Here is a 27,336-nt window from a genome sequence, read left to right as displayed (position 1 = left end):
AGACCTGAAAGAAGCTCCTGACTCCTTGCTTCAGCCTGGCCCAGTGCTGGCTGCTGCAGACACTTCCAATCCAGCTCCCAGCTACTGAAGCTGCGAGAGCAGCAGCAGACGCCTGGAGTCCTGGGGCTCTGCTCCTAGGGAGGAGACCCTGATGGAGCTCCTGCCTCCTGGCTTCGGCCTGGCCCAGCCCCAGCCACTGTAGCCATTTGGGGAGGGAAACAGTGGATGAAAGATCTCTTCTCTTTGTCTCTCCCTCTCTCTTTGTAATTCTTTCAAATAAATAAATTGCTTTTTTAAAAAAATAGAACGAGGGAGATAAATGGGTAGAAAATCAGCAAAAATGTTGAACATTCTTGAAGATCGTTATGAGTGCATGTGGGCTCACTCTACCAATTTATCTACTTCTGTATATCTGAAATTTTCCATAAGAAAATGTTTAAGAGGAAAAATAATGTATGTGGTTACTACAGTGCCTGGCAAATAAATGACAGGCATTGGTACTGTAACTGCGCTCACACCCACCTTCAGTGTAGACGGTACTAGCTTTGGTATTTCCTGTATACAAGCATCTACTGACGAACGCGTCCACAGATGTGAAGTGCTCTGCTGGTCCCATAGGAGTCAACGGGCAGTGTCCACACTCAGGACCCAGGTGGTCATGACAGAAACAGGCAGAACTGCAAAGGCTTGGGAGTCAGACTTAGAAACTGAGGTCAAGTGCAAACCAGTGACATCTGTTTCCCATGGGGTGTTACACAGACTAATGTAATAACCAGGAGCAACTCTTCACCTATCACATTAAAAAGGGAAAACCACCTTTTTCAGATAATGAGGCTGGTTCAGGAACAAAGTAAGATGCTCCAGAAGCTGCTCTGTAAACCTGGATGTGCTTTAGAAACATTAGCGCTCTGTAGATTTCACACAGAGCCAATGTGGAGAAAAGGCTGCGCATCCACGAGTAATGGTAACACGGAGCACAGCGCTCACGGCGCAGGGACAAAGGCAGGTGGAACTTGGGACAGACTTTAATGGATAGCTAGGCAGAAAATCAAGAATCAGAGAGTAGAGGAAGTGAGATTCCTGATCTGTGTAACAATGCAAGTGAAGATATGAAAAGGGATGGTGTTAGGATGCAAGAAGCAACAGAGTGTTGGCCAGAATCTGGGAAACAAATAACAAAATTTAAAAAAAAAAAAAAAAAAAAAAAAAAAAAAAAAAAAAACCACCACTCTAACAAGGTAAAGAGAAGAAACTGGAGGGGCCTGGCCTGACTTTTAGCAGTAGCTCATCCGGACCACAGTTCCATTGTGAAGATTCTCTTCTGTCCCTGCTGGGGTCAACAAAACCTCACTGTCCAACACTGTCAAGTTTTTTTGAAATAATGCATTCTACTTCAAAAGAAACAATTTACGCAAAACGATGCATACACTACTATGAAGGGAAATGCTTTCTACATCTAAGAAAAATGTATCTCCAACAAAATGAATATAATTGAACAGAGTTTATAATTTCCACTTGGCTTTGGAATGTGTGCTTTCTGTGAGGAGCTTCCAAATCACATTTTTTTTCAAGCCAATATTCAATAAGAAACTTCCTGGGGCTAGCGCTGTGGCAGAGCGGTTAAGCCACTGTTTGCAATGCTGGCATCCCATATTCAGTTGATGGTTTGAGTCCTGCTGCTCTACTTCCGATCCAGCACCTGGCTAATGCATCTGGGAAAGCAGCAGAAGATGGCCCAAGTTCCTGGGCCCCTGCCACCCATATGAGAGATAAGGATGGAGGCCCAGACCTGGCGGTTATATTCATTTGGTAAGTGAACCACTGGATGAAAAATCTCTTTCTCTGTCTGTATTCCTCTGTCTCTCTCTGCCTATCAAAAAAGAAAGAAATCTTTTTGAAAAATAAGAAATTCCATTAACTATCAGCCAAAAAGATAAAAACTGATCATACAACTCAAGTCAAATTTTGTCAATCTGAATCAACTGTCCTGGAATGACTTAATTAAAAATTACATGACTAAGATAGTTTTTATGTTTTCTTTGTCAAACTAAGTAGTTATACTTTCAAGGAAGATGACCTTTTGCTGTTTACTTTATAATCCTTTGAGTCACATACTGTGAAATAATGAATCCATCATTATCTTTACACTTTTACACAAATAGTTGTAAAATGACTTAGGAAAGACACTGTGTAAAATGTTTTGTGATGGGGCCAACATTGTGATGTAGCAGGTTAAGCCACTATCTGCAGCACTGGCATCCCATGTGGGCCCCAGTTAGAGTCCCAGCTGCTTTATTTCCAATCCAGCTCCCTGTTAACATGCCTGGGAAAGCAGTGGAAGATGGCCCAAGTACTTGAGCCCTAGCCATCCATGTGGGAGACCCAGATGAAGTTCCTGGCTCCTGCCTTCAGCCTGGCCCAGTCCCAGCTGCTGTGGCCATCTGGGGGATGAATCAGTGGATGGAAGACCTCTGTCTCTCCCTCTCTTTCTGTAACTGCCTTTCAAGTAAATGAAATGAATATTTTAAAAAAAAAAAAGTCTGTGACTACAGCATGTTAAAAATCATAATTTTAATGTCCTTAGCTGATCATTACATTTTTAAATGGTGAGTTAAAAAGACCATAGAATCTTTGAATGTTATATGGAAACCGTCTTAGAGACTTTTTCAAAAAGGAAACTGAGAGGTAGGAAAATCTTGGGACTTCTTATTTTCCTTACTTGTTTAAAGAAGTTATTACTTACTAGTTTCCTACTTAACAGCTACCTAGTTAAGAAAATGTGATGGGGCCGGCACTCTGGCATCGCGGGTTAAGCCGCCGCCTGCAGTGCTGGCATCCCATATGGGTGCCGGTTTGAGACCCAGCTGCTCCACTTCCTATCCAGCTCTCTGCTATGGTCTGGGAAAACAGTAGAAGATGGCCTAAGAACTTGGGCCCCTGCAATCACGTGGGAGACCCAGAAGAAGCTCCTGGCTCCTGGCTTCAGATCAGCGCAGCTCTGGCGGTTGCGGCTAACTAGGGAGTGAACCAGCAGATATAAGACCTCTCTCTCTTTCTGCCTCTCCTCTCCTCTGTGTTACTCTGACTTTTGAATAAATAAATAAATCTTAAAAAAAAAAAAAAAAGAAAATGTGATACATATACATTATGGGATACTACTCAGCCATAAAAAAGAATGAAATCCTGTCTTTTGCAACAAAATGGAGACAACTGGAAACTATCATGCTTAGTGAATAAGCCAGTCCCATAAAGACAAATATCTTATGTTTTCTCTGATATGTAGCAGTTAATATAGAATACAAAAAAACTGTATAGAAATGAGATGGACATCTTGTGATATGATCATTGTTTTTAGCCCTCGTTTATACTCCTGTGGAACTGTGGTCTTGCTACTTTTTTCTTGTTGAACATTGTGGTTAATAACGAATTATACTTGTGATTATAAAGTGGATTAAATGGATGTCTTTGCAAATATTAAAGGCAAAAAAGAAAGGGAGGAAGGAGGAGGATTGAGAGGGGAATGGGAGGTACAGTTATCCTCTATATCCTATACCTATAAAACACATGAAATTTGTTCTCTTTATATTAATAATTTAAAAAAAATAAAAGAAGGAACTGATTAAAAATATAAAATTCAAGCTTTTTGGCACCAGGAACATTAATGATACTGGGCTTTCTTTTGATATGACACATAACTGAAAGAAAATCCCAAAACCATTATTTGCTTTTAAAAACAAATTTGCCAAGAATCACTGTTATTTTGCAGAAAGTAGTTAATGAACTTCTGTGATCTCAAACCATATTGAGTACTGGAAAATATTCAGCTTTTAAATACATATACCAGTTTAATAATTGAAAAAAGACAATGCTAACAGGTTAACTGAGCCTTCTTGTGGAACCCCAAAAGCTTTGCGGTGTTGTTTTCAGAGGTCATGAATGGGCCATCTATCCTTTCTCACCTGAGACAGAGTATTGGACAGGAGGCGCCTACGCAGGCAGGCATTCCACAACAGCTGGCCATCACCAAGGACGGAGGTCTAAGTGATCTCAAGTGTAATTCAACTCATAATACCAAATGAATCAAAAGAAAGCAAACCTAGAAAGTCTGTTTTAGTGATCAAGTCCTTACATTAGCAGAACAAGTCTACCTGCTTTATTTTAAATCCAAAGAAGCTCCCAACACTTGCTACTAGAAAGTTATCACACAGTACTGCTTTTTCATACCAAACCCCACCTGAGCGCAGCAAGCACACTACCGGCCTCGGCCAGCTGCAGCTGAGGCGTCCGCTGTGGCTTTGGTAAGCGTCGGAGCCCCAGGCAGACCTTACAAGTGCTGGAGTGCTGCTCTGGCTTTTGTCTCCCCCTCAGAACCAGCACAAGTTCCGTTTACACAACCTCCGCTTGCCAGGGCCCTCCCCAGTAGCAACGGGAAGAGCCAGAGGCACTCTGTGCATGGAGGGTCCGAGGCCCCGGCACTGAGAAGTGAGGATTCCCTGCAAGGCAGCACACGGCTTTCCTCACTGAGGACGTCTCCCAATCCGACAAATGCAACCGTGTGCCACTTCTGAGTACACTACAAAACGCTTCCAACGTGCTAATTTGTCTCAGAACAAAGGAAGCACTGAGTACAACAGGAAAACTATGCTTGATGAGTCATATAAAACCCTAACCAATACAGCTCCTAAAATAGCAGGATTTCCCCTTACAGCACACGCAGGACAAAGCTTCCAAAGCTTTTTACTGAATAATCACAGCTCATCCAACATGCATATTTACGTGTAAACATTCTTCAGGAAAAAATGGCATTTGGTAGGTAAATAACCTATTCATTTTGTGCATAAAACTAGAAAATCATTGTACAGAATGGAGAAATTAATATTTAATTACTTTCCAGATTTCCCATTTGGCCCGCTGCACAGATCCACCATAACTGTTCATGACAGCAGCCAAGTAAACAGAATTTCTTATGCCTGATTAGACAAGATTTATATACATCAGAGAACTGAAAAGCACGTGCGGAGACTTACTTGCTACTCCTGACGCAAGTCCGTAGAGCAGTCCCCCGCCTTCCGACTGCTGAGAGAGAACATGGGCTCCTGGGGGTGGGGGCTTTTCTTGTCTGATGAAGTTATACAATAAAGTTTTCACGAGTTTGCTGGTGTATGCAAGACTACACAAAAAGAAAAAAGAAATCAAACTCATATTTATGAGAGTTACCTGATTTTGTATGATGATCTAGAAATAATTCTTCCATTAGCATTATCCATTCATATCAGAGGACTAGAACAATTCAAAAAACCCAGCGCTATCACGACCATTGAAGGCTGCGGGCTTTGAGATCAGTCCCGAGTCTTAACTGTGATTTGTCTCTGACCACACCATTAGATGTCCATCAAATTACTTCATGTTTTTGTACTTTGGTCACCAGGTTTGTTATCTGTATGACACTGTTATATTATAAATTTAGTGCATCACACAGTATCTGGCACTTGAAGGAAGATGATAAAATAAAAGCAACATGGAAAAGCAAGAATTTTAAGATAATAATAAAAAGTTACACTTTCTAAGAATGAAAGTATTCAATGTACTCAATTATCACACTGATCGTAAACCGATTCCTATAACCCAGAGTAAAATTCTTACAGACTCTTAAATATACTGTTGAGTTTTTAAAAATATGGCTTCCTAGATGAACCACAAAAACTAGCAAAGAACCTATAATAGTTTAAATATCTGGCACCATGATGATATGATAAACACCTTGTAACTTAGAAAATAGGAATGTTAACAGTCTCTGTGTCTGTGAAAACAGCAATTTCAATACTTTCAGCATTGCCAGGAATAAAGTTCTTGTTTTATTGAACGTGCACGCAGCTCCCACACACCAAGTGCAACTTCAAATCAAGGTCATTCCGACCGTTGCTGTCACAGAAGGGTTCACGTGCAAACCTTCCATCTCTAAAACCCAGACCCTTGCAGCCCTGAGTGATTTTCAAATATGTTCCAAAGAGTACCTAGGAACTCTGTAAATGTGCCACAGGTTTATCAGGGCAGCAAGGATGTGATGGAGACAGAGCTCCTCACTACCTGAAACTTTAATCAAAGCTACTTTATTTGGAGTTGTTTTGCACTGTAATCTTTGTGAAAGTTGTATCAATAAAAGGCAGAGTGCATGTGTGTGCTTATTTACTATTTCTCTGTTCCCTTCCCCACCCCCTAAGAGATTGTAAACTTGTGTTCAGTGGTACTCATACAGCCCCACGCGCTAACACAGGCCTGGCCTGGCACACAGCTAGCACACAATAGCAACTGTTAACTCAGTGAAAGTGAGAACAGTCAGCACAGGCCTCTGGAGCAGTCTGAACACATGGGGCTGGGACACAGCCTGCGGTAGCTTCACAGGGACTGAATGGTAGGAGGGGGAAGACACAAAAATATCTGTACAAACAAATACAACCTGAAGACTACTCACACTCAGAGAATGGAGTGAAAGAAGAAACAGAAAGATGATCTCAAACTGAATTCTACAAAGCAACCACTAGAGAGGGCACAGAAGCTGGGGTACCAAAGGGACAGCAAGGACGAGGAGTCTGGCTGCGAAAACAGATTTCGACCCCGTATGTACTGGTGTGGAAGGGCTGACAGAAGAACCAGAAGAAACCTCTGGTTGGAGACATGACACAATACTAGGGTGATGGGACAAGACTAGACAGATTTATACAATCAAAAATCACATTAATTTAAAATGGAAACATACCACGGGCCTCGCATCAAATACTTGTGACTGATGCTGTGTCGCAAGACTTCCTTGTGGAAGAGTTGGCAGGAAAGGAAAACAACCATTGTTGAAATGGCTTCTACTGATATCTCATAGGTAATATCTCTGGAGAAATGGGGGAAAAAACAGAACAATGGTCACTTCGGAAGTTTTAGGTGTTACTCTTCCAATCTGTTTATTAAAAAATTCAAATCCAAATATTTAACATGCTTCTAGGTTACTAAAATATGTCAGTACGTTTAACAGGAATCAAACAAAATTATCAAATCTTTGCCCAATCATTAGCTCTAGGTTTTTTTTTTTTTTTTTTTTTTTTTGAGATTTTTTTTTTATTAGGGCTGGCACTGTGGTGTAATGAACTAAGCCTCTGCCTGTGGTGCCAGAATCCCATATGGGCGCTGGTTCTAGTCCTGGCTCTCCTCTTCCAATCCAACTCTCTGCTATGGCCTGGGAAACCAGAAGAAGATGGCCCATGTCCTTGGGCCCCTGCACCCACATGGGAGACAGGAAAAAGTTCCTGGCTTTGGATAGGCTCAGCTCTGGCCATTGCATCCATCTGGGGAGTAAACCAGCAGAGGGAAGATCTTTCTCTTTGCCTCTCTCTGTCTGTAACTCTACCTCTCAAGTAAATGAAATAAAATCTTTCAAACAAACAAAAAGATATTTTATTTATTTATTTGAGAGGTAGAGTAACAGAGAGAGGGAGAGGCTGGTTCACTCCCCAGATGGCTGCAACGGCCAGAGCTGAGCCAATCTGGAGCCAAGAGCTTCTTTCAAGTCTCTCACACGGGTGCAGGGGCCCAGGCACTTCGGCCATCTTCTACTGCTCTCCCAGGTCATCAGCAGAGATGGAAGAGGATTGGAAGAGGAGCAGCCGGGACACCAACCAGCACCCATATGGAATGCTGGTGCCACAGGTGGAGGCTTAGCCTACAATGCCACAGCACTAGATCCCTAACTCTAGTACTTTGATCAAATATTGTATTATTTCCCTGTTTTATGGTTCCCACCTCTTAGCAATGATAAGTCTATTTGTGTATAAATGTATATTTATGCATAATATGCTACCAGTACTGTTCTGCTTTGAAGATCCATTCTAGACCTCAATATTCAGCCTTGTTTAGTAATAACACAGAAACAAATACATACTCAGGCTACAAAAGTGAAGAGAACTATCAGAGAAGGGAAGGAAACAAAGCCTTTGGAGCTGACAATCGCTTTACAATTAGAAAATTGGTACATCCTAGATCTTTTGTCTCTAGTCTATACTTTCTCAAGGTCAACTTTGCCTGTTCAACAAAACACTCAGAGTAAACACATTTCTCCTGTCTTCTTGGGCATATTCTATCCTATCGTCCCAAGATCATCAATCCCCTTTAGATCAACAAAAAAGGAAAAATTTCAGCTATAGGTAAGGAGCAAAAATAAGAATAAATGCCATCAAGAAACCTTCAGTTACTGCAACAGTTTAAACGGGAAAAGTACATGCTAAAACCAGGAAGGTGGACATGTCAACACAGCAAAAACAGTCACAGCTCCAAAAGAAGATAAAACTATTTTTATAAAATTGAAATCTTTATGGAAAACTGAAATAGAAGTACTTAACACCTACTTAAATGAAGGCTGATTAAACAAATGAAAGATGCCTTAACTGTCCGACTGGACAAGCTTAAATCTACTAGATACTCCAAGACATTATTACAGATATAAATATGTTTTTAAAAGTATACATGGGCCAGCACTGTGGCGCGGTGGGTAAGACCACCACCTGCAGTGCCAGCATCCCATATGGAAGCCAGTTCGAATCCCGGCTGCTCCACTTCCAACCCAGCTCTCTGCTATGGCCTGGGCCTCTGCACCCACGTGGGAGACCCAGAGGAGGGTTCTGGATCCTGGCTTCGGATCAGCTCAGCTCCCGGTAGTTGCAGCCATTTGGAGAGAGAACCAGCAGATGGAGGACCTCTCTCTCTCTCTGCCTCTGTCTCTCTGTAACTCTTTCAAGTAAATCAATCAATAAATAAAAGTATACAAAACAACATACAAGAGATTCATGCAACTGAGCTTACTCCATAATGAGATCTCATTTCTACTCAGAAATCTGACTTTTAGATTTCCTTTAAAAATTTTATTTTCTGGAATTTGCATAATTACTACTGTAAATGTAATTCACATAAAAAGCAATTCTTATATTTATTGTTTGTTGAATTGAATGAAAGGCAAATTGGACATTTCCTGTCATGTTATGATTCATTAATGATGACTCGGGTGCTCAGAACCCAAACTATTTTACACAAAACGATCACTCATGGGTACAGTCTGTGTCTGTCATGAATTCACACTCTCTGTTCATTGACTGGGCTTTTTAGCTGGGTCAGGGTTTAAAGCCAAAGCCTGAAGCTAACAAACACCTTGCACCATGTCACAGGGCAGAGCCTGCCTAGATGGCAGTCACGTGAAGACCTCTAGTACATCTGCAAATGGATTCAGCCACTGCATCAACAATAAAAAATGGACCACAGTGGTTTACAATGTAACATCTGACTATGTCCCAGATCCAGAAAGAAAATCGTTTTAGTTACCAAGAAGGACTAGGTCTAGTAACTCTGGCAAGAAGCTAAATTTAGAACACAGCATTTGTTGTCCTTCATGATTAACTGGGCAAAACAAAATAGCACTAGAAGAAGTGTTAACCCTTTGTTATGTGTTTTGCTGTGTTATGAGTCCAGTGTATCTAAGAAAATTATATTTTAATTATGATTTATAGGACCATGCTTTGGCAGCACTGACTCCATTTTGAGCATGGCCTGATAACTGAGCCAAGTGGCCAGATAATAGCCAGGAGGCCCATCACTTCCCACTGGCTGACTGACAGCTCCTCTGGCGACTGTAAGCTCAAATGCAAATGAGAAACTTTGGGTCCAGGACTCTTCTCCCCAAAGACTGACAGCTGGAAGCCAAGATACCTTCTTGGTGATAAATTCTAGCGCCTCCAAACTGCCATTTGAGATGTGGCTCACTGTTGACTCCCTCGGTTCACAGCGAAAGGTGCAGGCGGCTGGGGCTCTGCTGTAGGAAGCAGGCCTCTACTGCACTGCACCCAGACTGTCCAGCGCCATCGGCAAGGGGACTGTTTCCCAAATCAACTGGAAAATTCCCTTCATGGTCGCACGCTATTTAGATTGGGGCCAACACTATGCGCTCCAGTATTTTTGTTTTACCTATTTTCCCTATCTTGTCATATATCCCTTTTGCCTATTTTGTTTATTCTGCTTTTATGTGCCTTGCAATAAACTAATTAATTCAGGAATCTCTGCCTCTCTTAACATGTCATTTGATTAAAGAGTAAAAGAATTTCACCTTCTTAACAAAATTCTAATCATGGAAGTTAAAACTGCTCCACGTTTTAGGGGCACCAGGCCATTCTGGCTAGCTTAGCATGACACCTAGATCATTTTCTCTCAGAATTCTCACAGAATTCTATAAATCTAATGTAGAGGATTTCAGTTGGGAGGTAGGGAAAGCTTATAACACTTAAGAATATTAGGGGCTGGCGCTGTGGCGCAGTATGTTAAAGTCCCAGCCTGCATCACCGGCATCCCATATAGGCGCCGGTTCTAGTCCAGCTGCTCCACTTCCAATCCAGCTCTCTGCTATGGGCTGGGAAAGCAGTAGAAGATGGCCCAAGTCCTTGGGCCCCTGCACCCACATGGGAGACCTGGAAGAAGCTCCTGGCTCCTGTCTCAGCTCTAGCTGTTTGGAGAGTGAACCAGCAGATGGAAGACCTCTCTCTCTCTGGCTCTAACTCTCTCTGTAACTCTGTTTTCAAATAAATAAAATTAATCTTTAAAAAATTAAAAAATATTTTTTAAAAAGTTCATAGAAAATATAATCAACAAACTATGCATGGATTTCAAAGAAATTGTACACCAACATAAATTTATCTTCTAATCTCATTTTTCTCATCAATTTTTTTAAAGACTTATTTATCTGAAAGGCAGAATAACAGAGATGTAGAGGCAGAGAGAGAGAGAGAGAGAGAGGCCTTTCATTTGTTGGTTCACTCCCCAAATAGCCACCAGGGCCAGGACTGGGCCCAGCCAAAACCAGGAGCCAGGAGCTTCTTTGAGGTCTCTCATATAGGTGCAGGGGACCAAGAACTTGGGCCATCTTCTACTGCTTTCCCAGGTGCATTAGCAGGGAGCTGGATCAGAAGTGGAGCAGCCAGGACTTGTACCGGCACAGATATGGGATGCTGGCATTGCAGGCCGTGGTTTTATCCTCTATGCCACAGTGCCATGAACTTTTAAAAAATAAAGTATACTCCTATATGTGGTGGGTCATAGGATATTCTCTAAACATCTACACTAGCCACTATCTCCATCAGGGGAACATGAGATTTCTTGTTTTTGTTTTTGTTTTTTTTAAGATTTATTTATTTAATTATCTGAAAGTCAGAGATGGGGAGATGGAGGGAGGGAAAGAGAGGGGGAAATTCTTCACCAGTTCACTCCCCAAAATGGCTGCAATGGCCCAGGCAGGAGCCTCCTCCGGGCCTCCCACATGGGTGCAGGGGCCCAAGAACTCCAGTTATCCACTGCCGCCCTCCCAGATGCACTAGCAGGGAGCTGAGCTGGATTCGAAGCTGAGTAGCTGGGTCCTGAACCAGCACCCATATGGGATGAGAGACCTGCAGACAGTCGCTTGACCTGATGTGCCATAGTGCAGGCCCCTGGTTTTTGTTTGTTTGGTTTTTTTGAAAGATTTATTTTGGGGCCAAAACTGTGGCGCAGCAGGTTAAGGTGCTCTCTGCAAGGCTGTCATCCCATATGGGAGCCAGTTCCAGTCCCAGCTGCTCTACTTCCCATCCAGCTCCCTGCTAATGCACCTGGGAGAGCAGTGGAGGTTGGCCCAAATGGTTGGGCCCCAGCACCCACGTGGGAGACCTAGAAGAAGCTCCTGGCTTCAGACCTGTTGAGCTCTGGCCATTGCTTTAAATCTTTTTTAAAAGATTTATTTATTTGAAAGGTAGAATGATAGAGAAGAAGAAATAGAGAAAGAGATCTCCCATTGCCTGGTTCAGTCCCCAGGTAGCTACAACAGCTGGGGTTAGACCAGGCTGAAGCCAGGAGCCCAGAACTCCACCTGGGTCTCCCACAAGGGTGGCAGGAACCCAAGCACCTGGGCCATCTTCTGTTCTTTCATAAGCAGGGAGCTGGATTGCTATGAGTTATCAGCATCGCAGATGGTGGCTCAACCTGCTGGGCTACAATGCCTGCATCAAATGTGAGGGTTTTTATATTGTTTATATCACTACACATCTGCCAACACGTTACATTATGAAGGGCATAGAGGAACATCACATTGTTTTAAATTGCCTCTTTACATATTTTGCTTTATTTTTCTGGTGGAATTCCTGCCATTTTACTGCTCACTTCCAGAAGCTGCCTGGAATCTATCATCTGCCTATTAACTTTACCCAAGCTTTCACTTGTTAGCAACAGTTTCGTTTTGTTTCGTTCGTTAGCAATAGTTCTTCCATAATTAAATGTGCTTTCTGATTTGTGCATTCATGCTTTTAAGAAGCCTTTATCAGCTTATGCCCCCAACTTATCATTGTACATTTTCTTTTGTTAACTTTACTTTGACCACTGACATCTAAGTCTTTAACCTACATAACAGGTCTTTGTGTATATTGTTAAGTAGGAATCCATCATAAATGGTACTGGAAATGACTGGTTTTTTTTTTTTTTTTTGACAGGCAGAGTGGACAGTGAGAGAGAGAGAGAGACAGAGAGAAAGGTCTTCCTTTGCCGTTGGTTCACCCTCCAATGGCCGCCACGGCTGGCGCGCTGCAGCCAGCGCACCGCGCTGATCCGATGGCAGGAGCCAGGTGCTTTTCCTGGTCTCCCATGGGGTGCAGGGCCCAAGCACCTGGGTCATCCTCCACTGCACTCCCTGGCCACAGCAGAGAGCTGGCCTGGAAGAGGGGCAACCGGGACAGAATCCGGCGCCCCGACCGGGACTAGAACCCGGTGTGCTGGCGCCACTAGGCGGAGGATTAGCCTAGTGAGCCGCGGCGCTGGCCCATGACTGATGTTTTTAAAAACTCAGCTTCAGAATAAGAACTCAAATTTGAATTCTGCCCATCAGAAAAAAAAAACCAATGTAAACAGAAAAATCTGCAAATCTGCCACTTAAGAAATATATTTTGGAGCCAGCACTGTGACACAGTGGGTTTAGCCACCACCTTCAGCACCGGCATCCCCTATGGGCACTGGTTCAAGTCCTGGCTGCTCCACCTCCAATCTAGCTCCCTGCTAATGCACCTGGGAAAGCACTGGAGGATGGCACCCACGTAGGCGACACGGAAGAAGCTCCTGCCTTCAGTCTGGTTCAGCCCTGGCCTTTGCAGCCATCTGGGGAGTGAGCCAGTAGACAGAAGACCTCTCTCTGTCTCTCTCTCTTTCCTTATAACTCTGCCTTTCAAGTAAATAAAATAAATCTTTGAAAAAAAATATATTTTAGGGGAATTGCTGTGGTGCAGCAAGTTAAGTCATTGCCTGTGACACCAACGTCCCGTAGCAGAGCACCATTCAAGTCCTGCTGCTCTGCTTCCAACCCAGCTCCCTGCTAATGGACCTGGGAGGCAGCAAATGATGGCCTGAGTGCCTGGGCCCCTGCCATCCAGATGGGAGACCCGAGATGGAGTTCCTGGCTTTTGCCTGGCATAGCTCTGGCCATTGCAGCTATTTAGGGTGTAAACTAGCAGAAGGCAGATCGCTCTGTCTCTCACTCTCTCTGACAACCTACCTTTCCAATCAATCAATCAATCAATAATATTTTTTTAAAAAATACATTTTAAAGACACATGGGTGTCCTTTCTCTATGCCTGTCTGTCTGTCTGTCTCTCTCTCTCTCTCTCTCACTGTCTACATCTCTACCTGTCAAATAAATTAAAAAAAAAAAAAGACACATGGGTAAAAAGCAGTTATCAGTCCATTAGTGCTTCTTAGTTACCATGTTCCCACACATCTCCCGAGTCTGAGTGCCAGGCCAAGCTTCCTCCTCCATCCTTAAACTGCTTAGAGCTAACTTATATTGATCATTCAAGGCTTTGGAGTAGCTTTACCTCCTAGCAAAATCCTTCCTTATCTAAGCAGATTAACAGTAGTGTGAAGAATTGTGTTAATAGTACAAGGGTATTGAAAAAAGTCTGTGGAAAACAGAGAATTAAAAGATGCCTTTGTTTTGGTGCAAAATTTTTCAAAATTCAAGCAAAGGTTTCTTATAACATGTATTTTCTGCCAACATTTTTGAACTATACTCACGTATTCTGAACACAACTATTATGCTACTTTTCATACTCTATTGTTTACACTATTTAAGACAGTGAACATTTGTTGAATTTAAAAATTCAACTGACATTAGAAAAATGAAACAGAATTAAAACAGCTTAGATACAGTATGAATTTAATGGTATCACATGATATTTAAAGTGCTGAGCTATTTCCATTTCCAGCAGTAATGGGCAGGAAATTCAAAGGCACCTTCCTGTTGAAGTCCACAAAACTCCTTGGGGGTAAGAGGCAGTAGGGAAGCACATTTCCCCAAAGCATCAAAGAGTTAATAAAATGTTACGAGATTATAAAACCAGGAATCAAGCACTAGGAAAAGATACAGAGCTGTGACATCTGGAATTGCTCTGGCCCGAGGTGTGCTTACTGGGCCATAACAGAGGCTGGGGTCTAAAGAGTGCTTCTGGCAGGGTTGAGGGGCCAGGGAACAACAGCCAGAGTCCATGAGTGTGAGCCCTGGTAATTCTACACATACAGAAATCTGGGCTCCTCAAAGGAATCCTTATCTTGGCAGTGGGGAAGAAAGGAAGTACATCAATTCTCTCAGGGACTACAATCCAGCTTTAAGTTATCTGGGTGACCTGAATTAGATGAATCCAAGAGACAATCTCTGAAGAAAGATAAAATCATCCTAATCATCAAATTGTTTCCCAGCATCACAAGAAGAATAATAACCAAAAATAGGCACAAAAAGACAAAGACTACAGGATCAGGAAACAACACCATATACCCACACAAAGAAACAAGTAAAACTCTTCCAACAATAATAAGTACAGCACACAACTATGCTCCCTATATTCATGGTATAAGAATTTCTGAAAGATCTCTAAGTCATGTAAAGTAATAAACATTTAAGAAACTTGGGTTCTAGGGGGAAAATTCTACCACTGGAAAATATATTACCCAAATTTAAAACTTTTCAAAAAACAAAAAGAACATAAATTCAGACTAGAATCAGCTAAAGGGAGACTTAGTGACAGCAGCACAATGATTAGGCCACCGCCCGGGATGCCTGTAGCCCGTTGCAGAGAGCCTGGCTTTGAGTTCTGGCTCTGCTTCCCATCCAGCTTCCTGTTAATGAACACCCTGGAAGGCAGCAGATGAGGGTCCCTGCCACCCACTGTGAGACTGCATGGAGTTCCCAGATCCCAGCTTTGGCCTTGCCCAGCCCTGGCTATTACGGGTACTTCTGGATGGGAGCTCTCTGCTCTTTTTGCAAATAAAAATCAAAATAAAAAAGAAATTATTGGAATAAAGTACAGAAAACAACAGGGTAATAATGATGGATATTTGGGTTGCATCTTGTTTAGGGCTACTAATGAATAAAGCTTTAGAAATTCTGCCTACAATCGTTGATAGAGGAGTATTTTCTTTCCTCTTGGATAAATACTACAAGGTAAATTGTAGCGTGAGAGGAAAGGTGGATATTTGACTCTAAGAAACTGTCAGTCCTCCTCTTAAGTTGGTTGTTCTATTTATACCCTCACAGTAATGTTTTAACATGGACTGTATTTTTTTTTTTTTAGCACAGTTGTATGTTCATGGAAAACTGATGGAAAGCAGAGAGAGTTCTCACATCCCACCCCCGCCCCAACACACACACACAGCCGCCACACAGTACTACACAGAGTACAACAGTACTTCAAAGGGCTCAGGAAAGTCAAAAGTAAGCTTATTTTGGTGCAAAAAATTTTAAAAAGTCAATCATAATAATAATACACATTTTCCATCAACTTTTTGAAGACCTCTCACATATTTGTTCTAATCAATAAAGCTACATTGACTCATCATTATCACACCATTAACATCCATAGTTGACATCAGTGTTCCTTCTTAGTGTCCCATGTTCTACATATTTTTTAATTTTATTTATTTATTTGTTTGACAGGCAGAGTGGACAGTGAGAGAGAGAGAGACAGAGAGAAAGGTCTTCCTTTTTCCGTTGGTTCAACCCCAATGGCCGCTCTGGCAGTGCACTGCACTGATCTGAAGCCAGGAGCCAGGTGCTTCCTCCTGGTCTCCCATGTGGGTGCAGGGCCCAAGGACCTGGGCCATCCTCCACTGCACTCCCGGGCCACAGCAGAGAGCTGGACTGGAAGAGGAGCAGCCAGGACAGAATCCGGTGCCCCAACCGGGACTAGAACCCAGTGTGCCAGTGCCACAGGCAGAGAATTAGCCTAGTGAGCCGCGGTGCCGGCCTATATATTTTGACAAATGCATACAACACGTATCCATAATTACAGTCTCCTGCAGAATCACTTCTGTGCCCTGAAAACTCCTTACACTCCCCTCAAGCCCCTGCAACCACAGATCTCTGTCTCCATAGTTTTGCCTTTTCTGGAATGTTTTACAGTTGGAATCATACAGCCCATAGCTTTTCAAATTGGCTTCTTCTCCCTGCCAGCAAGTCTTGAAAGTTCTAGTTGGTCCACGTTTTCACCAATATGCAGCATTGCCAGTCCTCTTACTTTTAGCTATTCCAGTGAGTGTATAATATCTCATTATGGCTTTCATTTGCATTGTCCTGCTGACTAACCAAATTAAACATCTTATTGGCCATCGATATAGTTTTGCATAAAGTATTAATTTAAATCTTTTGGGACCAGCATTATGGCATAGTAGGTTAAGCATCAGCCTGTAATGCCAGCATCCCATATGGGCACCAGTTCGAGTCCTGGCTGTTCCACTTTTGATCCAGCTCCCTAATAATGCACCTGGGAAGGTGGCAGAGGATGACCCAAGTGCTTGGGCCTTTGCACACATGTAGGAAACTCAGAAGAGGTTCCTGGCTCCTGTCTTTGGTCTGGCCCAGCCCTAGCAGTCACAGCCATTTGGGGAGTGAACCAACGGATGGAAGATCTCTCATACTCCCTCTCGCCATCTCTCTCCTCTTCTCTAACTCTGCCTTTCAAATAAATAAAAATAAATTTTAAAAATCTAAAAAAAAACTAAAGATTTCATTTTGCAATGAGATTATTTGTCTATTTTTGAACTCTTAATAGCTCTTGATATATTCAGGAATAAAGTCAGGTAAATATATTCTGAGGACATTTTCTTCTGTCTATGACTTAACTGTTTTCTGCTGAAGCCAAGTTTTTATTTTTGATAAAATTTACTTATCAAGTTTTTCTTTAAAAAAAATTATGTTTATTTTATTCATTAGAAAAGCAGGTGGACAAAATTCTCATCCACTGGTTCATTCCCCAAATGGCCAGGAGCTGGAAACTCAATCCAGGTCCCAGGTCTCCAAGTTGGGTGAGAGGAACTCAGCTGCTGGAGCCACTGCCTGCTGCCTGCCAGGGTGTACAACAGCAGGAAGCCTGAAGGAGTCAGGAGCAGAGCTGGGGCTCAAACCCAGGTATCTAGTAAGGGATGCAGGCATCCCAAGCAGCAACTTAATCACTACAAGAAACGCTTCATGATTACTTCTTTCTGTGTCTTTTGTTACCTCTGCCTATAGTTGTGTGGATTTCCCTAATGTAGGGGTTATAGGCAAGGTAAGGATCCATTTGTGTTTGTTACTTTGTTTTGTTTCTTCCTGAATGCATAACTAGCTTTTCCAGCATCAGCAGTTGATAAAACCTCTCCCTCCCCAACTGAATTACTTTGCTGCCTGTTTTAGAAACCAATTAATCATGTAGGGGCAGATCTGTCTCTTGGCTCTCCATTCTGATTCAGAGATTTATTTATCAACACCACAGTGCTTTGAAAGTGTGACTTTACAGCACATCATGACAAGTAAGGCAGTACAGGTATTCCATTTATCTTCTTTTTCAATAGTGCTCTGTGCATTCTAGGTTACTTGCCTTTATATATATATAAAATATATATATAATATATATATATAAATATATATATAAAATATAATATATATATATATTTTAGAATCAGCTAGCCAGTTTCTACATAGAAAATCATGATATACATGCATCAAAATGAATCGAGGCCGGCGCCGCGGCTCAATAGGCAAATCCTCCGCCTTGCGGCGCCGGCACACTGGGTTCTAGTCCCGGTCGGGGCGCCGGATTCTGTCCCGGTTGCCCCTCTTCCAGGCCAGCTCTCTGCTGTGGCCGGGGAGTGCAGTGGAGGATGGCCCAAGTGCTTGGGTCCTGCACCCCATTGGGGAGACCAGGAGAAGCACTTGGCTCCCGGCTTCGGATCAGCACGGTGCACCGGCTGCAGCGGCCACTGGAGGGTGAACTAATGGTAAAGGAAGACCTTTCTCTCTGTCTCTCTCTCTCTCACTGTCCACTCTGCCTGTTAAAAAAAAAAAAAAAAGGAAGGGAAGGGAAGGGAAGGGAAGGGGAGGGGAGGGGAGGGGAGGGGAGGGGAGGGGAGGGGAGGGAAGAATCGAAAGCTCAATTTGGGTGATACTGGCATCTTAACAATACTGTCTTCCAATTCATGAACATGATGCTTGCTGGCATTTTAAGTATTCATTAACTTCATTGAGGGGCCAGTACTGTTGCACAGCAGGTAAAGCCGCTGCCTCCAGTGCCCACATCCCATATGGGCGTCGGTTCGTGTTCCGGCTGCTCCACTTCCCATCCAGCTCTCTGCTATAGACTGGGAAAGCAGTGGATGATGGCCCAAGTCCTTGGGCCTCTGCACCCACATGGGAGACCCAGAAGAAGCTCCTAGCTCCTGGCTTCGGATTGGCACAGCTCCGGCCATTGCGGCCAACTGGGGAGTGAACCAGCGGATGGAAGACCCCTCTCTCTCTCTCTCTCTCTCTGCCTCTCCTTTCTCTGTGTGTAACTCTTTCAAATAAATAAATAAATATTTTTAAAAAAAAAAACTTCATTGAGAAATGCTTTTTAGTTATGAGTATATAAGGGGCTCACACACTTGTCGAATTTATTCCTTTTTCATGTCTATTTTTTTAAACTGAACTTTTAGCCTTTTATTTTCCAGTCCAATGCTTTTACTATATGACTTTTCTATAATGACCATGCCATAGTTGGTTTAGGCTGTGGTGACAAAGTACCATCAGATGTCTTAAACAACAAACATTTATTTTCCACAATTCTGAAGGCTGGGAAGCCCAAGCTCCAGCTGCTGGTAGATTCTGTGACTGATGAGGATCCCGTTCTCGGTCCTCACTCGGTGATGGGAAGCGTAGTGGCTGGGACTCAAATCAGGATCTCCATTATGGGAGGCAGGGGTCTTAAGCAGCAAATGAACCACTGCGCCAAACGCCTGCCTCTGTAAACTTATTTTTCTGTAATACCATTGTTAGGTTTTAGTACAGGGTTATACTACTCTCATAAAACAAGTTATCAGGGCTGACAAGTGGCACAGAGGGTTAAAGCCCTGGCCTGCTGCACCAGCATCCCATATGGGCACCGGTTCTAGTCCTGGCTGCTCCTCTCCAATCCAGCTCTCTGCTATGGCCTGGGAAAGCAGCAGAAGATGGCCCCAGTGCTTGGGCCCCCACACCCACATGGGAGACCCAGAGGAAGCTCCTGGCTCCTGGCTTCAGATCAGCGCAGCTCCAGCCATTGCGGCCATCTGGGGAGTGAACCAGCGGATGGAAGACCTCTCTCTCTTGTCTCTGCCTCTCTCTGTAACTCTCTTTCAAATAAATAAAATAAATCTTTAAAAACACACACACACACAAGTTATCTCAACTGATATGGAGACGTACTTTATGAAGACGTTTGCTTCACTGATGCAGAGTCAAGCAAATATGGCAAACTCTGCCCATGACTCTGCCTATGATAGCAGATGTGGTCACATGTGTACACGAATGCAAATACATACAGATGTCAACGTGCAAAAAACAAAAGTAGCAATCCTGACAGACGAAATCATAGGTGACTATTTTTATTATTTTTAATTTAAATTTCTAAAATGGGAAGGGTAAGAAGGAAATGAGGAAGACATATAGACCTCAAACCAGTTGCCTCCATCGGGAAATTTCCAGAAAAAAGATCTATCATGAGAGATGGTCTTATCTCCTGTCATCTCAACAAGTTTTCTTATGCAATCAAAGAGGGATGCAAATAATGAGAAATAACACCACTCCTTCCGTCAAAGTGGTGAGTTAAATTTTTTACTACTAACACGCATCACAGAGTCACAGATCCCATCTCATTGAAAGTGTTCAGTCATTAAAAGCATTTAAACACTATTTGACAGATTTTATACCCAGAAATTCTGCTCCTTCATAAGAAAACAGCAGCATTCTAACACTCACAAGCATCTAATTTGTAACAACCAAAAAAAAGTGAATATACATTTCTGTACCAAAAATTTTTACTCAATATACAGTTTAGTGACATAGTACAAAAAGGTACTTATTATTCTTGATTATTTCCTAAACAACCTAAAGCTACAAGCCAAAGACGGAGAGATACCACTTGTCAACATACTACTTAATACAAATAAAAATCTGTGTTATGAAAGAACTATGAATGATTTTCAAAAATATTGCATCAAAATAAAGTTACTTTTTAATTTCATTGTGCACAAACTTTTTGAAATCCCCTCCTCCATATACACCGAACACACATGTACACAGATACACCAAACTGCATTATGGTATTCCATTGGCATCACTGCCTTAAAATCAGGAAAGCCAAGACATATTTCTAAGTTCTCTATCAATTCACTCTGCTAACCTCAACAAATAACTCTTGTGGGTCTTGGTTTTCTTACTTGTAAATAAGGACAGCTAAGCAAGCAATCTCTAACATCATTTTCTGCTGTAACTTTCTATAGTGTTCAAAAAACAGAACTCAAGGCAATGTTAGATTCCTGTGAATACAAAATTAAAAATAAATTAATTGGGGTATCTTAAGTGCCAAATAACTGGGCAAAAAGCCCTCAGAGAGGCAAACACTTAAAAGAAACCAAAATTCTACCATACAGAGTGTGGTGGCTTTGAACAGATGAAAAATGTTTTAAGCCAACAGATCTTTCTTGTTTTAATGTCCCTGTATAATCTTCAGAAGATTTTCATTACACAATCACCAAAACAAAGTCAACTTTTAAGAAGCCAAAATGTTGCTTTGGCTGCCATAGTATCCCAAGAACTTTCCACCATCTGGTCTGGAAATGTCCTAGAACAAACTACTGTTGGAGCAAGTTATTAATTTTGTGTGAAGAAAAAAAGACAGGCGCCATGACCTTGTACTGCTCTGTGAGGGCAGAGTGGAACACTTGGATAAAGACAAAAGCCTTCATGAAATTGGTGTTAGTATTGGCTAAGGGCAAAGTCAATGAATACAGAGGGAAAAACATGCTCCTTTGACTTACTATTGGATAAGAAACCTGATGGTACACTGTAAGTGGAACACAGTTTAATAAAAAACAACTGGCAAGTTCAAAGGATTAAGACCAAAATTTAGAAACATCAAGGTCATGCCAACACAGAGATCCTAAAAGTTGAATATGAGGAAGACTAATATATGGTATCTCACATTATAGATACTATCAGTAATAGTGATAGCAAGTTTTAAAAGGTAATTAATCAAAGACATGGTAATTTTTTTTAAGATTTATTTATTTATTTGAGAGGCAGAGTTACAGAGATAAAGAAGAGCTAGAGACAGAGGTCTGCCATCCGCTGGTTCACTCCCCAAATTGCAGCAAGGGCCGGGGGTTGGGCCAATCTGAAGCCAGAAGCCAGGAGCTTCTTTTGGGTCTCCCACACTGGTACAAGGGAGGGCCCAAGCACTTGGGCCATCTTCTGCTTTCCCAAGCCATTAGCACAGAGCTGGATTGGAAGAGGAGCTGCTGAGACACAAACTGGCACCCATATGGAATGGCTGCACTGCAGGCAGAGACCTAACCTACTACGCCACAGCACCGGCAGTATTAATTTATAAAAATCTTAACAAGAGAACAAAAAGACCTGGAAGTTAGGAGTCAAAAAATCTAGATTCTTTGGATTGGCCTTGGGGCTCAGCTGCTGCCTACAACGTTGGCATCCCATATGGGCACTGGTTCAATTCCCAGCTGCTCCACTTCCGATCCAGCTCCCTGCTATAAGGTGCCTGGGAAAGCAGTGGAAGATGGCCCAAGTTACTTGGGCCCCTGCGCCCGCATGAGACACGCACATGAAGCTCCTGGTTCCTAGCTTCAGACTGGCCCAGCCCCAGCTGTTGCAGCCATCTGGGGAGTGAACCAGCAGATAGAATATATTCTCTCTCTCTCTCTAACTCTGCCTTTCAAATGAATAAATAAATCAAAACACAAACAAAAAAGAAATCTAGATTTTAGTCTCATATGTGTCACTTATCACCTATATCAACCATTTGACCCATCCACAATGGTGGATTACAGAAACCCAAATATCCATCTCATATTTAATGGCTTCCCAAAAAATTAATACATAAGGAAAATGCATCAATTGTTTAAAATATAGCTGCAGATCTTAATAAAATAAAATTCAACACAAAAAGATCTTCTGAAAATATCCTAAGCAAAACTTTAGACTAACTGACACGTTGATAAAACGATAAAACAAATATGCCAAGTACTGGTTAAGACTCTATAGCGGGCATGAGGGTGTTGAAAGGGCACTCATGCCAACTCATGATGGCACACTTGTAACACAAGGGAAAGTCAGAGGAAGAATTCTCAGGAACAAAAACAATTACTAACACTTGATCAAAAATTAGAGGTTGCTTTTAAATATATGAAGGGATATCCCATCCCACTTGTAACAATAACACACAAATAAGAATCACAATATGACTTCCATTTTTAACTTAAAAATAATAATTTACATATAGCCAAGGATGTAGCAAAGGGAAGAATACAAATATGCAAAAGAAACAATCACCTGAGCAGCCATCAATAAGGAATTTAATGTTTTATCTATTCCTCCCCACAATCATTTTCAATTCTTAGCTTTTCTGGCGGTTTACATAAACTTTTACCTTTGCATTTCTAAGTAATATACTGCTATTGTGAAAAAATGAAGACTAATTTTTAAGAGCAGCTTTAAGCTCTTAGCAAAATTGTACCAAATCAGTGCTTATAAAATAACACCCTTTAAAATTACTCAGCATACAAAACATTTTCAAGTATATGATTTTGGTTCCCAACACAAGGCTGAGCAGCCGAAGCAGGAGGCAAAGCACCAGGCACGCTGCAGCTCAGATGAAACCTCCTCAGCTGCTGCCCTTCTACTTCTTCAGGCCGGGATGCACACGGAACCTCGCTGGGCCCTCAACAGCCAGGTGTTAACCTCTAAACTCATGAAACTTCCGTATCTAAAGTATTAAAAACTCAACTACATGTACTCAAATGTCTGTCTCTGATCTATTAACTCTAACTTTAAAATGAGAACACCATGGGCTGGTATGATGTTGCTGATTGATAGTAGATCTGGGATTCAAATCCTACCTTCTGGATCCAGAATTAGGGAGCTTTTCTCTGCTACCCAATATTCCCTATATTTGCTGACAATAATCACATAAGTATTTATGACAACCTGAGAACCTATCTTGTAAAGTTAACATTGTGCCTCTGAATATATTTGGTCAGATTTCTTCAACAAACCAAGTAATGTTACACATATGGAAAAATTTTTTAACTTGGATCCCTTTCACCAAGATACCAGATATCAATCTTCAAACTAAAGGGTTATGTGAACTTCTAGTATATAATATTCTCTTGATATATGAATATTCTATAGTCTTTAAATCAATGTTTATAACATCTTAAATGCCTAATTCTTCCAAAGAGCTGTACTAGATGTTTATCCTACAGCACCTAAAAACTTAAATGCTGATTTGCGACTGCCACCCAACTCTTGGGGTGAGATTTGGAGAAGTGTTTGAGAGTCAGCATGCAAAGCTAGACCAAGCTGCCAACAGCGAGGTCCTCCACTGCCAACCAGGGGTCTCTCTAGTCCCTTCCGCTCTCTTGCAATAGCTGGAGACTTCACAAAGAAACCATTTCTGACTCTTCAGGTTCTTCAACCACCTACTCACTGTCAGCACCCAGCGTTTTCAGTATTCAGATTTTCCACAATATAACTTCTAAGCCATTATCCTTAGACTATCGTTCAAATAAATACGTATTTTATGTAATTTCCTTACCTCCAAAAATCCTGAGGATGCACTGGATTTTACAAATAAGATCTTTAATCAGTTTCATCCTTCCTCAAGTATTTCCAAAACAGATTTCAGAGAAATAGCTCTAAAAATTATATTCTTTTATATCTTAATAAACAGAGAACCCTAAACATAATGGAATCTAACATTCAAGTTTTGCTCCATCCAACAATGAGGCTTCTCCATTCCTAACCTTCCACAAACGTGCTGTTCTAATCAAACACACACACTCATAATTCTCCAAACACATTATTCACCCCCGAGAGGGCCCCATTCAGCTCCTCTTGCCTGCCCTTCAATGACCTGGCCACTGCTGATCACTATGGCTCCAAATCACTGTGGCCCTTATCAACTGCTCCTCTTACTGGGCCATCTTGCTGTGTATCTATCCATCTGTAAGCTCTTCAAGAGCCACAGCTTCCTATATCTAGTATAGTGTAAACACATAGAATATTCCCACCATATTTTTGAGAACAAATTAAAAAGAAGTTATATTGTGAAGGGATAATCTGAAGACAATAAAATATAATGTTGACTATACCTTAACTAAATGGTTCTGGACTATTCAACATTTATAACTAATTAATCTATCATTTCCTTAAATACTGTCAGATACTATTTCTTAGTGTTCTGAGGTCTACCAGCCCCTTATATTACAAATGTCAGTAAGACATCCTCATCATTATAATACGTTCCAATTGCAAAGAGCTTGGAGCCACTATGTCATAATGGAATGTGCCTTCACACACAAGTCTATTTCTGTATAGACTAGATGCTGAGAAACAAACAAAATGTTTTAAGTACACTGAATAAGTTGCACCCTGCTAATTTGCTCATTCAGCAAGTATTTGGAGATTCTACCATGCATCAGGCTGGCCTGAATATCAGGGATTGCAGCAGTGAGCAAAACAAACACTAGCACAAGAAAAGACCTGGTTTTCACAGAACTATCATTCTAATTTTATTTGAGAGGTACAAGCAAGAGAGTTAACAGATAATATGAAAAGCCATGGTAAGTGTTAAAGACAAAATCAAAAACAAAAACAAAACCAAGTATGATAAAGGAACAGAGAATTAGAAAAGAGCACTTTAGGGTTGTCAGAGAAGAGATTCCTAAGAAACAGAACTGTGATGAGGAGAAAGCATGAAGGAGGTCATAGCAGAAGGACAAAGGGCAGAGGCCCTGGCGATGGGACAGACTGGCTCAGTCCACAGGAGCCCTGAGACCAGGAGGCCCGCAGCAAAGTGAGCACATGCACAAGGCTGGCAGATGACATCAGATTCTCCCAGGCTCCCAAGCAGACAAAGTCACAAACGGATAACACGCCACCCAGAAAGGCAGTGAAGGCAACTAATTGTAAAGTCTCATGTTTTGTCAACCCATCACTTAAGAAAAACAAGAGAAGGTTTTCTCAAATTAAACTACAATTGAAAAACCTGTAGATCAGGCTCAGCCTAAAAATTACTTGAACTCCAGTCCTCAGTGAGGTCACAGGTTCATAAGAGAGAACATAAAAACAGGTCTCAGAGGAAGAAGCTGTAGGTCAGGCCTGAGGCCAATAGGAACGCCCATTCTAAGCAGACCTCACAGGGACTGGCACAAGAGAGAAGGGGTAGGGACTATACTGACAATGACATCATTATACATACCTAGCAGTGACAGCTTTGCCAAAAACAGGCTAAAAGACAGGGAGAGCAATCTAGTTCAAGCGCTCTAAATAACATCTATTTCACAATAAAACAGCATCACAAACAGTACCAAAACACAAGTACAGCATCGGCCTATACAACACAATTGCATCTGCCGCTGTAGCCCCACTACTCTGCACCAAACAGGCTCATTCCACCTCTACAGTGACCCCCGTGTCACAAATTCCAAGTGCTGAGCTTTCAGCTCTGGTCTAACCAAACATTCTCTTTATTATACTCCATACTAGTGTCTTGAGGAAAATACATTTATCTTATTGGATTCCTGCCCCATTCAATGCCTTGAGATCACAGAGAAGCTACAAAAATTAAAGGCAAGGTTTTACTCTGGGAGACTTACTCAAATTCAAGAGGGATCAACCCAAAATAATTTTTAAAATGTCAAGTCTTAAGCCCATGCATGACTTAATCTTTATTTTAATATATAAATTCTGAGATGGATAGTCTTAAGGATTCCTGAAAGATATATAATTTTAATCTGACTTTGAAGATTAATACCTCAGAGAATTAAAAATTTATCAAGAAATTCAATGTGACTGAGAAGCAGTAGCCACCAACTACTTCAAAGCCAATCGGGTGGGCACTGTGATACAGTGGGTTAAGCTGCTGCCTGTGACACTGGCATCCCATAGGGGCACTGATTCATGTACCAGCTACTCCACTTCCAATCCAGCTCCCTGTTAATATGCCTGGGAAATCAGCAGAAGATGGCCCAAGTGTGTGGGCCCCAGCAGCCAATTTGGAGACTTGGATGGAGTTCCTGGCTTCTGGTTTAAGCCGAGCCCAGCCCTGGCCACTGCAGCTGTTTGGGAAGTAAAACAGAAGATGGAAGCTCTCACTCGCTCAGTCTCTCTCTCTCTCTCCCCCTGTGTGTGTGTGTGTGTGTGTGTGTGTGTATCCTTAACTCTCTGTAACTCAATCTTTCAAATAATTATTTTTCAAAAAAAGCCAATCTTCACTGCAAATGAACTCCTATTAAAGTTCACTATGATGAACCTGTGAGAGTTTATCTAAACTACTACAGTTCAACTTTTTAATAGTAAAGTTCATTTAAAACTTAATTTATAAATCTCTAAATAAATATATATCACAAACACATATGTACAGAGGCATTTAAAAATTAGTGGAAAACTAGAACCAAAACAAGTTTATTTGGCCCAAAAATACATAGCATATTTGCAGTATTTTTCATAATACATATTTTCGATGAACTCATGTTTTCGATCCCTCATGTTTATGTGCATATGTGTGTTCCAGGTGTAATCACTTTGTTTTTAATATTAACAGAATAATTTACCAGAGTCTCATATAAAACATTTAACTTACTATTGAATTATCCTTAGTAGCCATTAAAATTAGATTTCTCCTATTATTCACCTGCTAATTCAGCCCAGGCACACCATTGTTAAGTAAGAAAGTTTACTGT

The 27,336-nt window shown here is 41.7% G+C and overlaps 1 protein-coding gene across 8 annotated transcripts in view; it reads right to left on the bottom strand.

Annotated features, from left to right (window-relative positions):
• The window catches only part of DYM (dymeclin), a 372,541-nt gene that overhangs the window by 253,042 nt on the left and 92,163 nt on the right, over positions 1-27,336 (bottom strand). For all 8 annotated transcript variants that reach the window (XM_051851233.3, XM_089305764.1, XM_002713527.6 and 5 more), the window contains 2 exons: positions 6,758-6,883; positions 5,028-5,170 (listed from right to left, as the gene is read on the bottom strand). In XM_051851233.3, coding sequence (XP_051707193.1) covers positions 5,028-5,170; positions 6,758-6,883 — 269 coding nt within the window. The remainder of the gene's footprint in view (positions 1-5,027; positions 5,171-6,757; positions 6,884-27,336) is intronic.

The sequence above is a fragment of the Oryctolagus cuniculus genome, chromosome 10 (genome assembly GCF_051225735.1).
Source record: "Oryctolagus cuniculus isolate XC-2025 breed Fujian yellow rabbit chromosome 10, ASM5122573v1, whole genome shotgun sequence".
NCBI lineage: Eukaryota > Metazoa > Chordata > Mammalia > Lagomorpha > Leporidae > Oryctolagus > Oryctolagus cuniculus.
The sequence above is the reverse complement of the archived record's forward strand: the minus strand, read 5'-3'. Positions and strand labels throughout refer to the sequence as shown.